The sequence below is a fragment of the Strongylocentrotus purpuratus genome, unplaced genomic scaffold (genome assembly GCF_000002235.5).
Source record: "Strongylocentrotus purpuratus isolate Spur 01 unplaced genomic scaffold, Spur_5.0 spur5_scaffold_15, whole genome shotgun sequence".
In the NCBI taxonomy this organism is placed as follows: Eukaryota; Metazoa; Echinodermata; class Echinoidea; order Camarodonta; family Strongylocentrotidae; genus Strongylocentrotus; species Strongylocentrotus purpuratus.
This window is the reverse complement of record NW_022145600.1, coordinates 30,277,179-30,295,151: the sequence shown is the minus strand read 5'-3', so window position 1 is coordinate 30,295,151 and position 17,973 is coordinate 30,277,179. Positions and strand designations below refer to the sequence as shown.

General features: G+C 39.1%; 2 protein-coding genes across 2 annotated transcripts; both read left to right on the top strand.

The window, feature by feature from the left end:
• Positions 1 to 6,876: 6,876 nt before the first annotated feature.
• On the top strand, positions 6,877 to 14,090 carry LOC591906 (decapping and exoribonuclease protein-like). The gene is made up of 4 exons (XM_030986054.1): positions 6,877 to 6,891; positions 11,083 to 11,342; positions 11,916 to 12,121; positions 13,873 to 14,090. The coding sequence occupies exons 1-4, from the start codon at positions 6,877 to 6,879 to the stop codon at positions 14,088 to 14,090; spliced, it is 699 nt and encodes a 232-aa protein (XP_030841914.1).
• A 955-nt stretch (positions 14,091 to 15,045) lies between these two features.
• On the top strand, positions 15,046 to 17,973 carry LOC115924226 (decapping and exoribonuclease protein-like). The gene is made up of 3 exons (XM_030986152.1): positions 15,046 to 15,228; positions 16,006 to 16,091; positions 16,810 to 17,973. The coding sequence occupies exons 1-3, from the start codon at positions 15,082 to 15,084 to the stop codon at positions 16,952 to 16,954; spliced, it is 378 nt and encodes a 125-aa protein (XP_030842012.1). The 5' UTR covers positions 15,046 to 15,081; the 3' UTR covers positions 16,955 to 17,973.

Below are 17,973 nucleotides of genomic sequence, written 5' to 3'. Positions count from 1 at the left end.
CCCGATTGTTTGACATTACAAACGCAATTCAACACCCCGATTGTTTGACACTGCCAACACATGCACCAATTCAACACCCCGATTATTTGACACTACAAACACATGCATCACTTCAACACCCCAATTGTTTGACACTGCAAACACATGCACCAATTCAACACCCCAATTGTTTGACATTGCAAACACATGCACCAATTCAACACCCCAATTGTTTGACACTGCAAACACATGCACCAATTCAACCCCAATTGTTTGACATTGCAAACACATGCACCAATTCAACACCCCAATTGTTTGACATTGCAAACACATGCACCAATTCAACACCCCAATTGTTTGACATTGCAAACGCATGCACCAATTCAACACCCCAATTGTTTGACACTGCAAACACATGCACCAATTCAACACCCCGATTGTTTGACATTGCAAACACAGTGCACCAATTCAACACCACAATTGTTTGACAGTGCAAACACATGCACCAATTCAACACCCCAATTGTTTGACATTGCAAACACATGCACCAATTCAACACCCCAATTGTTGGACATTGCAAACACATGCACCGATTCAACACCCCAATTGTTTGACACTACAAACACATGCACCAATTCAACACCCCAATTGTTTGACATTGCAAACACATGCACCAATTCAACACCCCAATTGTTTGACATTGCAAACACATGCACCAATTCAACACCCCAATTGTTTGACATTGCAAACACATGCACCAATTCAACACCCCAATTGTTTGACATTGCAAACACATGCACCAATTCAACACCCCAATTGTTTGACACTACAAACACATGCACCAATTCAACACCCCAATTGTTTGACACTACAAACACATGCACCAATTCAACACCCCAATTTCTTGACATTGCAAACACATGCACCAATTCAACACCCCAATTGTTTGACACTACAAACACATGCACCAATTCAACACCCCAATTGTTTGACACTACAAACACATGCACCAATTCAACACCCCAATTTCTTGACACTACAAACACAGTTCAACACCCCAATTGTTTGACACTGCAAACCATGGGTGTCGATACTTACGTAATACCTATTCATCAGGGGGGGGGGATGAATGAATAGATCATCCCCCCCTGATGAATAGGTATCAGTTACGGATCGACACCCATGCTGCAAACACATGCACCAATTCAACACCCCAATTTCTTGACACTACAAACACAATTCAACACCCTAATTGTTTGACACCACTTGGTCAAACTATTGGGGTACCTCAATTGTAGGTTCATAACGTGTTCGAGTACTGGTCCAGAAATTAATGTTTAGGAGCGTATGTGTGTGTGTGTGTGTGTGGGGGGGGGGGGGTCGGGCTCGCAGTGCACTTAAAATAATAAGAGAAGTGTAAATTTTAGGGAGAACATTACATAAGGCCATCTTGAAGGTTAATTGCTAAAACTCGAGAGCGACCGAGGGCTCCGCCCCTGGTCCACCATCGGGGGCTCTGCCCATGCTACCAGCTACGAAGACTGCTTTGCAGTGCGTTTCACTTACACGTTGACTTCTACCCCCCCCCCCCTCTTTTGGAAAACCATGAACCCGCCGCTGATATGCACCTTTCGATCTGACTAATAAATGGATTGTATTGATGTCATTATGCAGAAATATTTCGTGTTCTTATCCTATATCAGGGGATGGACTAACCCCAGATGAGCCTGCCCCCGTGAACGTGAAAGAAGTCTTCTTTACTTTGATGACGGTTAACTGCGGAAATCACCGCTTGCTTGTGCGTTGTGGGATACAGGCAGAAAAGAGCAGCCCCGATGAGCCACTTCCAGCATTGCCAAACCCAAGAAACTGTATGAATGTCCGCTCGAGGAATCAGAGACATAAACATATAGATCCATAAGATAAAATTCTATTTTCGTAATATAATCAAATTTTCTAACATATTGAAATTTTATGCATAAGTTTTATACATATGTTTTCTTGACAACCTGAAAGCTTGACCGAGGCTTGCCCGACTTAGCAACATAATGTGTGTAGAATGAATTCCAGATACATGTGTATTCAGGCGCGTACGCAGGATTTTTTCAAGGGGGGGGGGGGGGGGGGGGGGGGGGTTAACAAATCGGGCCGAATATTTCGCAACGACTCACCCAGCCGCTGAATAAGCGGGGGGGGGGGGGAATAAGAGGACATTTTGAAACCGTTGGGGGGGGGGGGGTGAGGTCACCTTTTTTAGGTCAACCATGGGAATAATTATTTTTTTAAAATTTATTTATTTTTATTTAAGAAAAAACAAAACAAAGGGGGGGGGGGAGGTTTTAGGGGGGTTTACACACATAAAAATACCAAAGGGGGGGGGGGGGGGTTCAACCCCCAAACCGCCCCCTGCGTACGCGCCTGTGTGTATTGTAGTTCATTGATTTATAACAGGATATAATGAAATTACTCGTCATGAGGGCCCCTTGACGCTATCCGTAAAAAGAGGAGTGGTTCTCAAGAATACTCATTGTTCTATACACTTGTCCTTTGGATAGAGAGTGTGTGTGTGGGAGAGAGAATTGATTTCCAACGAAATAAACCAATAGAGTGCAAATGTCAAGGAATAGGTAATCATTTTGTAACACTCAAGACGGATATCTTGAAGAGCTTCCGGGGGCTTCTCTTCCAGGACCTCCGACAGGTTCTGCCCCCGCATCCCAGGGGCCCGTTCTCCAGGGCGTTAGTGTAAAAATCAAGACTTCTCTGATTTCAGGTCGGGCGCACAAAGAAAATTATGAATATATTTATTTAAAACAAACTTTCTAATTGCTGCTGTAAAAGTAAAACTAATCTTATTCAATGGTACAACTCTCTCTCTTTCCTTTCCATTCTCTTTCTCTCCCTCCCTCACCCATCCCTCCCTTCCACCCTCTCTCTTGTTCTCTTTTACTTACACCACCATCGTGACTCGTTTACTAACATTCAAACACCAGACTCGAGCTCTTTCTATATTCTGAAGACTTCCCCTTTCTCCTCTCTCCCGCTCCACCCCACCCCCGTTTCGCCGTCTTACTGTCCACTCTCTTCTTTCTCTCTTTCGTCTCATATCGCTACCCTTCCGCGAAGTTCCGCCCGTCCTGTATCCCTTTTAAATTTCGTGATTGTTCTATCTTCCCTTTTAAATCATCCTTGGCCCTATGGCAGTATGACGGCCTTAGTCTGGTGGGCAGCGAATACGATTCCGGGCATTCCCGAAATCCGATGTGGGTTGCGAGACGACCATCGCAGAACCATCGAGAGAATCGAAACCATAGAAATCGACACACTAGCGACGTGTACTCAGGTGATTTATATTGATAAATTGTATTTTTTTAATTGACTGTAGGCTTGCAGTTGATCGAGAGGCGATTTTTCAAATTAACTGCTGGCGTACGAGGGGAGTGGATGGGGGGGGGGGGCACGACATTCTAAACTTGGTAGTTATCGGCATAGCAATCCTATCACGATGAATACTGGTTAAGATATCAAGAGTTGATTTTTCTTTGCATGTGGAAGGTCATGTAGAGTAGCGATGAGGAAATAACTTTATTTATACAGCTAAATACATTTCGTTGCTATAGCTGAGAGATTCGAGTCACGTGTTTGTGTTGTCCCATTCGTTTATAATCATATGAGTGCATAGCTTTTCAGTATATGTTATATTAAGCAAGATTGAGTCTTCTTTGGTTTCAAAGTATCATAACTTGTGTCCAACACTATGTTTTGGAATACAAAAAGTAGTGAAGTGTACAACCGGTAAAATTCCCCCTCCAGTACACTTACCAAACATCGTACTTGAGGAAATGCATTGTTAGCAAAGTCTGAATGTTTATAATTTGTCCAGTAAATAATATTTAATCACCAATAGTCATATGTTATCGACTTGCACCTCTTATGTCTGATTTTCATTGCGTGATACAGTTGGACATCAGTAGAATCAGCTCTACTTATACTTTTTGTATCTTTTTTTTGAGGGAAAGCAATTTGAGAAATGTACGTGTGCCGACCAAGATTTGTGTGCTGACCAAGAAAAAAGAAGAAGGTGAAACCATTAAATTCCTTGATTTATTTTGTGTAGAACCGTTGGGATCCTGGAGTTTGCATCCGAACAATGGAGTCTCTGCTTTCTCAGATAAAAGAACTGGTACCAGAAGATGATCCAAAGTAAGGGCTTATTTTGAATCACCGGGTCACCGCGTCCGGTCGGGTGGTCGTGTTACACGGACCAGACCATTTGTAGATGAGGGGGGTTTATTTCATAAATATTACCCCTGACTGTTTATGAATAAAGGGGCATTTTCCACTGAAGGTCAGTTGACGCGACCACCAGACCCGACGCAATGACCTGATGATCCGAAATAAGCCAAAGTAAGCCTTTATTTAGATCTGTGGGGGTGTCATGGTATATTTTATAGTGGTTATTACTTGGGGGTGGGGGGGGGGGGGTAGGGGTAGGGCTTTAGTCTTGACCACTAAGTTGCATAGAAAAACTTTTAACCCTTCCTAATGGATTAACAGATGATGTCATGGCCCCATGTGCCCTCAGGCAGGTTACGACTATGACCATGCCACTATAATCATTGACGGATGCATGTAGGGGTCGGGGCAGAGGGATATGTAGGAGAAAACAACTATGCCCATGTGCCTCAGTTATCATCAGTTGTTGATTCTTGGGGGGGGGGGGGGGAGGGGTGAACACGGATTAGCCTATCTCAAGTTTCATACTAGCATTCATTATAAGGCAAAACGCATTCCGATGACGTCATTCTCTCGCTATATTTTGACCCCCCTCTCTTTCTCAGTTCTTTCAAGCGAGCCGTTCTCACAATCAGGCCGAACCGAACATTCGAAATCCGGGAGCGGCTGGAGGAAGATCGGTTTGTTCGGGATCACGAAATCCGATGCATCTTCGAGGGCAATGAATAATAAGAGGAGTTAAAAATATGTATTTGGTATCACTCCCACCATTAAAGGGTAACTCTTCCTTTTAACTTTTCCAACAAATTTTTCAAATAGAAAATACATAATAGGGCTATAGTCAAATTGGTTCCATTTGTAAACGTTTCAATGATTAATATTGCCAGAGAAATGAATGATAGAGTCTTATACGTATATAATGTAACTAATATGTAGTCTTTACAAGTAGTTTTTCTGTATAGGAGATTGCTAAAGCAGATTTCACTGCACATGGCAAAAGAAAAATAGGAAGAAAGAAAGAACTATAAATGGTCTCACGACTCAGAACGTTCAACATTATTGTATTGAGAACAAATTCTAGATCGCCATGCAAGATTTCGATAAAATATCGCCATAGTGTGATGACCGAAGCTTAAAATCTACGCTTTTTGTCGTTGTAGACTTGTGTAGAAACTTTGAAAATTCATTTGCTGCAACTTTTTTTTCTTGGTCATATAGAGCTGTAATTATGCATGAAATAGATGTCCGCCTATCTCTACATGTGCCCGAGGAGAGGGGAAGGTAATAAGCCATACAGCTAGTGTTGTCAATTGACAAAAATATACCAAATAATACTTTTCATTGCTCAGTATTGATGTATCTCAAATGGTGAAATAATGTTTTCTATTTAAAGGCCTACACAAATTAATAATGATATGAAAACACACAGTTTATCATTCTTTTGGTTGGTTCTAGCTTCACACACTTCAACATTTTTTTGTTTCTTCCAATTAAAAATAATTAGAAGAAAACAGGCCTTTTCTTCTGTAGGATATATTATGCCAGTTTTATTTCTCTCTGATAACATAGAGAAAACCTTTCTGGGTTTCGTCTTTGCTTCACATATACATCAAAAGTAAACATCTTTCAAGAACTACTTTCCATTACACTTTTATGACCTTATTTTTAAATATTTGTGAATATAATATGTATAACTAAAACCAGAATGACTACGTTCAATAACAATCAATTATTATAATTGTTATTATTATTAACCTTTTATTATTATCATAATGGTTATTAATATTATTATTATCATTAATTGTTATCATATTCAATGTTATTATTGCTAATATTAATTTTCGGTTGCCTCCCCGTCTGAATATGATGTCTGCTTCACAGAATACAAGAAATATACAGTTCCATTGGGGCAGAATAAAGGGAGGAGGTGTAGACCATACCCCTGCCTCGTATGCCTTAACATGGTTGTTCCCCTTTAATATACATGGGCTTCCATATAATACAAAAGAATGATAATGTTTTAAAGTTAAGGTTCAAGTTTAAAGGAGCATTTATTTTTTAGCAGTCTTTGCATTTTCCAGATATTTCAAACATTTTAATCAGTGCCCCCCATTTAAACCCAGCTACCCAATATGCACCTGACAATAATTATTATGATAACTTATTTTGCTCGTCAAAGACCATGTTTTTTGCCAATGCCAATTGTGTGTATTCTTATTTTCATTTTCTAGGGGGACGTCACTTATCCTTAAGAAGACCCCATTTCTGTTTATACCTTGTCATTATCATACATCTAAATGTTAATATGTTGATGTATATGGAATACATGGACATCGAATCAAATCAACCTAATAAAATTTGGAGTGGACTTTAAAAGATTAAATCAAATAACATAAGAAAAACTAATAGTTAATGAATACAACTAAAGCTAATATTTGTTATCCTAATCAAGAGCTCATGTGATCACACTGTACCTGATAATTATAAGAGGATATATTTAGCGCAACTGGTTTTCCCCAATATCTGTTATTTCTCCTATACGTAACTATCTGCCTATCAATTAGGCATTTTAGTCTCAATATCCTACGGGCGTCACATGTCAGTGTTGTGATCGACGCCATAGTTATTTCTGCAAATCAATTGGATAAAACGACTATTGATATGGCCATGGCTCACGTAAGTTAAACAGGTTTTACTTTCAATCGACTTTTCCATTAAAAACAAGTCAATAATTACTAAGTAAGGCATGTTGTTCCTTTTCTCACCAATTTAAGGAGAGTGTTGCATGAATTAACTTTGTCCGAGTTGCTTGCAAACACACATACATATAACAGCGAGCAAAATATCACTGGGTATCGGACATTTTTAAAGTGAAAAGGGGGAAGGGGGTGGGTCGAAAGGGGGTTAGACTGACAGAGAAAACGAGATAACAATTAGGAGACGAAATCGAGAAAAAGTTAGAGGAAGAATAAGTTGAAGGTAGAAAACATACGAGGGAGAGATGAAGAGAGAAAGAGAGAGAGAGAGAGAGAGAGTGAGAAAATGGGGGAGGGGGGGGGGGTGCAATAATTAAAAGACATAGAGAGGAACAGAGCAAAAGATAAACAAGTCAATTTTCATGCATTTTGATATTAAATTAAACATTGATAGAACAAAACAAACTTTTTATAGCAAATTTAACTTTTTCACATTCATCTTTCTTTATATAGATGCAAAATAATATATATAATAACGAACATCATATACCTCACCTTAGAAATTCAGACATCTGATTGGTCTAAATTGGAGTCGTGATTTTAGCCATTCCCGTAAAGAAACGTAAAATGCCGAAACCGGTCAATAGTCTTTTGAAAAACGCCCTAGGGCACCTTTCAAAAGACTATTGACCGGTTTTGGCATTTTACGTATAATGCGTGCAATCTCAAAGGGAAGGATTTTAGCACACAAACTCGAGTGGTGCGCGATCAGACACCATATTAAGACTAGGTCTCGATAGCGTAAATAAAATTGATTACCATGATTGGTAAGTCGTACATGGACCCTTTTCGGTATATAAGAGTTATGATGACTGCTTTAATATTCGAGGCATAGTTGTTTTTATAGGCTCTCGGGGAGGTTACATCGTGCTATCACCCGTCGGCACGCTTCGGGGCGATAGCACTATGTAACTTCCCCTTGAGCGTATAAAACAACTATGTCTCTCATATCAGTAATTATTACTATAATATTATAATATTTTCATCAAGGAAGAGGTGGAAAAGGAGATTCGATCCACCCCTTAATCCACCTGATACGTTTAATATCTATTGTTTAATTGTGTATCACGCTAATAAGAAGTTGGAAAAACCCAAAGATAACAGGATTTGAACTTGAACAAAATTCAGACAAACTTGAAGTATGTGTTTGCAATTCATATCTATCTAATTAAGTACTTCTGATTGTCAATTATATGTTGTTCCTTTGAAATTACTGTGAAGCAAGATTGTAAATGTAAATATGAACAATTACCCTCTGTGGACATAATAAAGAAATGAAACAAACTGAATGAAATGGTTGAATAAGTGAACTAATTGGGATGAGGAATTCTATGCGTATTTCATTTATTTTCATTTACACGATATTTTGTATTAATGTGTGCGTTGTGTGTGTTGAGGGAGGGGGTTGTTGAAAGAAAGGCTGGCGGTATAGTGATAGGAAAGGGAGGGGAGTCAATGTAGCATAGTTACATTAAGTAGGAAAGGTTGGGGGCTAACTATATTCATGATCAATTTTATTCCGTATCTTTTTTTTCAACTCTTAAGATTTTTTTTTAACCTGCTCTAATTATAGAATTTTTATTATTTTTAATATCAAATGTTATAATGTATTATTGCATTGATTGACTAATTTAGCATCAGTGCTTAAAAATTCGTATACGTGTTTCTGTTTATGTATAATCGATTTATTAGTTATATATTCAGATGGAATATAATATATGTTAAATGGAACCGAATAAAGATGACAAAAGAGGAAAGAAAGATAAATACAGAGAGAGAGAGAGAGAGAGTTGGGGATTAATTTTTCATTTTCTTCACTCCCTCTTTGAGCTGATATTTCTCAGTTTTGAATGCTTTAATAATTTTTTTAAAACCGTTTTTTAGAACAATATATATATATATATATATATTTTAAAGCCGACCGTAGATTTCAAGATTGTTGGGTCGTCCGCAAAGGGCAATACAATATCTTTTTAGGCCTAATTGAATGGTTAAATGGTTCAATTGATTCTTTTTCTCAATCATAAAAAAATAACAACAATATATTTAATGTAAAGTTAGGTGCTATTAAGAAAAAATGAAAACTACTAAAAAGTTTGCAACAATCTTGTGAGGCGTATATAGTCCCCAAAGTATACACAATACTCGCACTCAGTTAACTCTATACCTTTTATCAAACATTGTACACAAATCTGGGCCCTGTCTTACAAAGAGTTGATATCCATCGCAACTTATTTGCGATTGATATCAAGCAAAACCTAGTACATAAGAGATAGGAGACTGCAAACTTGCGATTGATTGGAGGACTTGCGATTGATTTGGACCAATCGCAACTCTTTTTAAGATACTTTTTACTATACGATCCTAGTTCGTTCATTAACAGTCCACAATACGTCCAACTCGTCTGTACCCCGTCCACGGTCAGTTCATATCAAGTCAGATCGGGTAAATTTGACATTTCCAAGCAGTCCAAACCATTCTTACTAGTTCCCAACTTGTTCTAACTAGTTCATAACCCAACACCCCGTTCAGAGACATTTCAACGTCCTCATCTCGTTCTTAGTGCGTTCGAACGCACTCCTATCGTGTGTGTGTAATCCCGTCCTGGTTCGAGAGCTATAAAAACCCAGCGCGTTCTTGCTAATTATTGATGCTCGACCACATCACGTTATAACATGTTACTAGTAGGATCGAAGTACGGCAAGTCCTTTCATTTTACGGCAATTCCGTTCGTAGTACGTCCATCTCTTGTACGTTGTCACTTCATCTAGTTGCAGGACGGGGAACATTTTGAACAGGCTCAAGTTCTAGAGCACCCTTCCCGTCCAAGCCAGTCCGAGCCCGTCCATGAAGTTCTAAAAAGATCCTAAATAATTTCTTAATACGTTCACTCCGTTCGCACACAGTTTGGGCCCGTTTGGCAATTTTCCAGAACGTTGTGAGAACTAGTTTGGCATATAGCTCCGTTTAGTCTCATTTGAGAACGCTCCCTATCGTCAGAGTCCAGCAGCCTATAAACATGTTAGCCTAAGGACTTTTACCCCCAAAATCGTTAAAAATTATTATTTTTTGTTTAAACGAAAAGCACATCCACCCCGACGTACGTTGACACTAGCTCTTTTATTGGAACCCTCATGTCCCATTGACTTTTGAAAGTTCACCCACCGGAATTTGATCAAAATAGGTCGCAAGCTCGCCATTGTATTTATAACGCATGTGTAACAAGTCTAACTTTGGACGCAATTTACCACGCGATTGTAAGATTATAGGTCAAGCACACAAAGGATAAGGAGCATGAATTATCATAGATCAGTTCTGCTTGGTTCATTTTGTCCACTTTAGCCAACCCCACCGTAATTTTTCCATTTAGTATAGGCAAACATTTTGCAGAGGTAAGCAAAAACATGAATATTCATGACACACCATGGACTATTCGATTATTAACAGAAGGGTGCAATTGTGCACCACATTAAATTCCCATACTTTCAGTCAAGTATTTCATTTTAGTATGTAGCTTTGTAGGTTTATTTTACTAACTGTTCAATTATCAGATATCAATGATAGTTTAAAGATAAGGAAAAGGTTCTTGTATTTTATATTTAGCAAAGCGATCTCACATACAAAATCACTATCAAGTGTCGTCTGATCCGCCGATTGCCGTCTGCTATATACGTTCTATAGACGGCGAACTAGCTACGTTTGTGCTGGCGACTGAAGAATAAGAATACAAACAAAAGTCAAATTACTCTTATTCTGTAAAACATTACAGAAAAAAACAAGCATAACAAACAAGATTCTGTCTCTTTAATGTGTCATCATAATCATTTTACACTATGAAGATAAATACTGGATTGTTGATTCAAGTTCAAACGGAGGGATAATTCCCACAACTACAACTTTGTGAACTGGTCTGTTTAAATTGACCACTTCCCATTGCAGGATGTTCAGGGAGGGGGTAGAAAATAATGGGAATGACCCTCCCCCTTTTTTCATTGGAATTATATCGTAATTTATTTCTGACGCTCCCGACAACCCATCCCCTCTTTTTTTTTCAATATTACACGTCCTGAGTTGATAATGCTCAATGTTAAACAAATATATTTCTTGACAGGATGACGTACATATAGACGGCCACAAAGTGATTAGAACCTATTCGACGAACGATGAGATGGACTACATCAATGATGATAGAAACAGACGTTTTTATTTAGATCCCGGGAATGAGTTCAACTTCGATTATGGGAAGGCCTTTGCCGAGGGTTACACGGCCAGGGAAGGGGTGCCTCACTTAGTTGCAGGAAGATACGCGTGGATGCGAGATCATCGGCAGGTACTGATAGACAATGGAATTTTGGATAAAGCCCAATCAAGGTTAGATTGATGTTATGATTCATAATCTTTGTCATGCTAGTTTCAATAATTTGAGGTTTTAAAAATATTGTTTTTAAAAACTTTTATTTATCAAGTAATTGATAACAATAATCATAAAAATCACTGCACAATAATTACAAAAGGTAAAAGCAGATGAAAAACGTCAAACAATACAGAAATAGTGGGTATTCACTATTTTTTCTACAGTGTATATCATAGGATTATAATCAAAATACTTCTTCCACAGGGGAATAATTTGAGGGTTAATAAGAAAATAACGGGTACCCGGCACAATTCCCTATTTCATTTTCTGATGATGAACCTCTGGAATAATGCAACAATCAGAATAATGATATCTTCTTTTTTGGAATTATTAACCTTCTGGAATGGGAAATTTGTGTTTCGAAATTACAAACCTCGGAATTTTGTACCTCCGGAAAAAACGAACCTTTGGGATAAACAACAACTCACTTAAAGCTGTCTTTAATTTTTACTCCTTATTTCTAAATACAACTTATTCCCACAAAGGAATGATGTAACCAATAAACAACTGTCTTTTGTTTTCGGGGTCAGATTGAACGTGGATTTTGTGTCACGTCGAGGGGTACTTACCCGCATTTTGCAAATGGGAGGACGCAAGGACTGGGACATTGGAATTGCCGTCACTCTCTACAAAGGTACCTACCACCTCAGTTCGACCATGAAAAATAGAGCAGCACCTCAAAAGAAGAACCTGATAGCAGCATCCACCAATCTTCTTGTTAAGTTTGTGACGAGCAGTAAGTATGCTTTTCTTTCACTTACGCATTCAAAATTGTGATTCATAACCTCATGAATTCACTCTTTTGATCATTCGTTCGTTCTTTTATCCATTCATTACAAAGGACAAAGGACCTGCGAAGGAATACGTCTCAACTGAGAGAAGACGAGGACAATAATATTGGTCCAACTCATTCGCAATTTAATTTGAATTTGATTACTGAGTATTTTGTATTGAAACAGATTGATAATCTGAGTATAGATAAAGCAACTGGTGAAGATCACATTAGTTGTAAACTTTTAAAGATGACGAAGAATGTTATCGCAGAGTCTCTTTGTGATATCGTTAACAAATCCCTGTCTACAGGAGTTGTTCCACGTGAATGGAAAAAGGCTCGGGTAGTACCAATATTCAAATCTGGAGATATTTCTTCTTTGAATAATTACCGCCCCATTTCAATATTACCTATCTTGAGTAAAATTATAGAATGGGCCGTCCACCAACAACTCAGTGAATTCTTGGACGAGAATCAATTATTACACCCTAATCAGTCTGGTTTTAGACCTAAACATTCAACAGCTACTGCCCTTGCAAAACTTGTAAATCAATGGTCGTTGAATATTGATAACAAAGAAATTTCTGGAGTTGCCTTCATAGATCTTCGTAAGGCTTTTGATACTGTTGACCATGAGCTACTTCTACATAAACTAGCTTGTATAGGTTGTAGTACTATGATTCTTATATAGCGCACGTATCGACCTTGCAAGGTCCTCAAGGCGCTCCAACATTACCTGGCTATGCTAGGCTGCCGATTTCGACGCTCACAGCATTTTAAGGAATTCCTTCCTACCGGTACCCATTTAAAACCTTGGTAGAGAGTGGCAAATGTAGATCAATGTCTTGCCAAAGGACATTAGTGCTGCGGCGGGACTGTGTATGTTACCATGGTAATCAACTAGGGGACCTACGTCCTTAAGTCATAACTGACAGTAATGAGGATTAATGCCTCACAAAAGGGCACTAATATAGCTGATCGACACGGTTTTTATTACGGGGCCTCACAGTAACGAGGCCATTGCTTAGCCACTGAATCATGACTGTACGCAGCGGGGGCTGGGGTACGTCGCCGCCCCCACAAATACAAAAACAAAACAAAGAAAATGCAATAAATTATCAATAATTCCCCGCATTTTGCCCCGACCCCCAACATTAAAAAATCCTCTATGTGGGCATGCCTTGAACCATAATACATGGCCCTACAGAGGAATTTGTCTTGTTGGGGACGCTTATAAAGCACCCCCTTATCTCCGGTGTGCAAGTCAATGGCGGGCCGGACTTTGTCGCGCAAAAAAGTACCCCATTACTGGAGATTTGTGGAACACGCATGCACACCTCCGACCTCGGTGTGTGTGTGTGTGTGTGTGTGTGTGTGTGTGGGGGGGGGGGGGTTCGCAGTGCTCTTAAAATAATATGAGAAGTGTAAATTTTAAGGAGAACATTACATATATAAGGCCATCTTGAAGGTTAATTGCTAAAACTCGAGAGCGACCGAGGGCTCCGCCCCTGGTCCCCCATCGGGGGTTCTGCCCATGCTACCAGCTACGAGTACTGCTTCGCAGTGCGTTTCACTTACAAGTTGACTTCTACCCCCCCCCCCCTCTTTTGGAAAACCATGAACCCGCCGCTGATATGCACCATTCAATCTGACTAATAAAAGGATTGTATTGATGTAATTATGCAAAAATATTTCGTGTTCTTGTCCTACATCAGGGGATGGACTAACGCCAGATGAGCCTGCCCCCGTAAACGTGAAAGAAATCTTCTTTACTTTGATGACGGTCAACTGCGGGAATCACCGCTTGCTTGTGCGTAGTGAGATACAGGCAGAGAAAAGAATCGCCCCCGATGAGCCCCCTCAAGCATTGCCAAACCCAAGATACTGTATGAATGTCCGCTCGAGGCCTCTGAGACATACACTAGATCCGTAAGATATAATAGTCCATTTTCGTAATGTAATCAAATAGATAGGTTTTCTATAGATCAAATTGAAATGTTATGCATAAGTTTTAAACACATGTTTTTCTTGACAACCTGAAAGCCTGTCCGAGGCTTGCCCGAGTTAGCAACATACAATGTATGCAGACTGAATTACAGGTTTTGTAGTTCATTCATTAATAAAAGGATAATGAAATAACTCATCATGAGGTCTTCAGGAATGAAAGTGCTTGAGTTTGATTTATCTCTGAATATTTTGACATAATTATGTAAATGTACAACTGCTGTAATCAGTTGGACATCCCTGGACATTATCCGTGAAAAGAAGAGTGGTTCGATTCTCAAGAATACTCTTTGTTCTATACACTTGTCCTTTGGAGAGAGTGTGTGTGGGAGAGAGAATTGATTTCCAGCGAAATAAACCAATAGAGTGCAAATTTCAAGGAATGGGTTAGCATTTGTACCACTCAAGACGGATATCTTGAAGAGCTTCAGGGGGGCTACTCTCCCAGGACCTCCGACAGGTTCTGCCCCCGCATCACGGGGGCCCGTTTCCTAGGGCTTTAGGGTAAAAATCAAGAAAATTATGAATATAAAAAAAAATAAAAAAATTTCTACTTGCTGCTGTAAAAGTAAAACTTATCTTATTCAACGGTACAACTCTCTCTCTCTTTCCTTTCCAATCTCTTTCTCTCCCTCCCTCTCCCATCCCTCCCTTCCTCACTCTCTCTTGTTCTCTTTCACGTACACCACCATCGTGTCTCGTTTACTAACATTCAAACACCAATCTCTTTTTATATTCTGAAGACTTTCCCCATTTTCGTCTCTCCCTCTCCACCCCACCCCCGTTTCGCCGTCTTACGGTCCTCTCTCTTCTTTCTCTCTTTCGTCTCACATCGCTACCTTTCCGTCCGTCCTCCATCGCTTTTAAATTTCGTGATTGTTCTATCTTCCCTTTTAAATCATCCTTGGCCCAACGGCAGTATGCGTATGGCCTTAGGCTGGTGGGCAGCGAATAAGATTGCGGGCATTCCCGAAATCCGATGTGGGTTGCGAGACGACAAACACAGAACCATCAAGAGAATCGAAACCATAGAAACCGACAGACTGGCGACGTCTAGATATACTAAGGTGATTTATATTGATATTATGATTTTGAATTGACTGTAGGCTTGCAGTCGATCGAGAGGCGAATTTTCGTAATAACTGTCTGCATAAACGAAGGGAGTGGGCGGGGGGGGGGGGGGGACACGACATTCTAAACTGAGTAGTTATCGTCATAGCAATCCTATCACAATGAATACTGGGTAAGATATCAAGAGTTATTTTTTTTTTGCACAAGGTAAAACGTATTTATAGAGTAGCAATGAGGGAATAACTTTATTTTATACAGCTATGATACATTCCGTTGCAATATTGCTAAGAGGTTCGAGTCACCTGTTCGTGTTGTCCCATTTGTTCATAATCAAAGGAGTGTATAGCCTTTTAGTATTTGTTATATTCAGCAAGATTAAGGTTTCTTTGGTTTCAAAGTTTCTTACCATACGTCCAACACATTTCTTTGGGATACAATTCGTGAAGTGAACAAAAAGTACAATTCTCCCACCAGTACGCCTAACAAACATCGTACTTGAGGAAATGTTAGGAAAGTCTGAACGTTTATAATGTGTCCAGTAAATGATATTTGATCACCAATAATTATGTGTAATCGTCTTGCACCTATTGTGCCTTATTTTCATTGTGGTGATACAGATGGACATCAGGATAATCAGTTCTACTTATACTAATTTGTATCTTTTTTTTAGAGAAAGAAATTTGAGGAGTGTAGTGTGCCGACCAAGATTTGTGTGCTGACCAACATTTAAAAAATAGGAGACGCCATTGATGTCTTTGATTTATTTTTTGTAGGGCCGTTGGAATCCAAAAATTTGCATCCGAACAATGGAGTCTCTGCTTTCTCAGATAAAAGAACTGGTACCAGAAGATGATCCAAAGTAAGGGCCTACTTTGAATCACCGGGTCACCGCGTCCGGTCGGGTAGTCGTGTTACACGGACAAGACCAGTAAAAGAGAAACCCAAAACCTGAAAATTAAACAATTTTGGTATAAATCTGGATTTCTGCTGTCCAGATTGAAATAATTTGTTGTTTGAAGATGAGTTGGGTTTATTTCAGAAACATTACCCCCGACAGTTTACGAATAAAAGGGCATATTTTCACGAAAGGTCGGGTAACGCGACCCCCCGACCCGACGTGATGATCCGATGATTCGAAGTAAGCCAAAGATATCCTTTTTTTTTAATTTCTGGGTGTGCCGTGGTAAATATAGTTTATTACTTTGGGATAGTGGTAGACCACTAAGTTACATAGAAGACCTTTTGTGACCCTTCATAATGGATTAACAGGGGATGTCATGGCCCCAAAGTGCCCTCTGGCTACGCCTATGACAAGGGCATATCAGTGACGGATACAGTCATGTAGGGGTCGGGGCACAGGGATATGTATGAAAAAATAACTGTGCCCCTGTGTCTCAGTTATCATCAGTTGTTGATTATTGGGGGGGGGGGGGGGAGTTACACGGATTAATTAACCTATTTGGCAGGCAGTGGCAAAGGGCATCTCCAGTTTCATACTAGCCTTCAAAATGAAAACAAAAAACATTCCGATGACGTCATTCTCTCACTTTCTTTCGACCCCCTCCTCTCCTTTTCAGCTCTATTAAGCAGGCTGTTCTCATAATCAGGCCTGTAGAAGAGGGCCCAGGAGTGAACCGAACATTCGAAATCCGGGACCGGCTGCCGGAAGATCAGTTTGTAGAGGAAGACGAGCTTCAGTGCATCTTCGGGGGCAATGAATAAAATGCGGTGATAATTTTTATATTTTGTATTACTCCAACCATTAAAGGGTGACTCTTTCATTTAACCTAATCCAACAAAATAAACAAATAGAAAATACACAATAGGGCTACAGTAAAACCTGTGTATAATTACCTCTCAAGGGGGATAAGAAAGTGCTCTTTATAGGCAGATGATCTTTGTGTTCAAGTTCCATTTGTACACGTTTCAATTATTAATATTGCAAGGGAAATGCATGATGAAGTCTTATATAAATGTAGTCTTTACAAACAAGTAGTCTATCTATACAGGAGGTCGCTAGGGCAGATAAGATTTAACTGCACATGGCAAAAGAAAAATAGAAAGAAAGAAATAAAAAGGGCTCGCGATTCAGAACGTTGAACATTATTGTATTGAGAACTATTTCCAAATCGTCATTCGAGATTCTTTTAAAATGTCGCCAAAGTGTGATGACTGAAGCTAAACATCTACGATTTTTGTCACTGTATAGACTTGTGTAAAAAATATGAAAGTTCATTTGTTACTTCTTTTTTTCGTCTTCATATAGAGCTGTAATTATGTACGAAATAGATGCTTTTTCGTATATCCAATATATGGCAGGGGTGCAGTTGCCCATCCCCTGAAATATCTTCCTTCGAAAAGAGGCAGTTTTTTGTTTGTTTATAATCATGACTAATATTGCATAACATCTTTCCATCAACACATAATCTATGCAGATGGCGTATAATGGACAATGACCAGTGTGATGTATGAAAAGAAACAAAAATAACTTTTCATGTTTTTAAAAAATGTGATAAGGTTCGATTTTGGGGGATAATTATTGGAAAACTTGTTTTTATAATTACTCTCATGAGCAAAAAGATATTAATGAAAAAGTATTAGTTATAGGCCATATATTGAAGAAAAAGAAAACTTTGTAATATACTTCATGCAAACTTTAGGCCAATGTCTAATATACATAATGTATATCCAAATGATTTATTATGGTAAAGAGTACATTAGTAAAAGTCTGATATTAATTT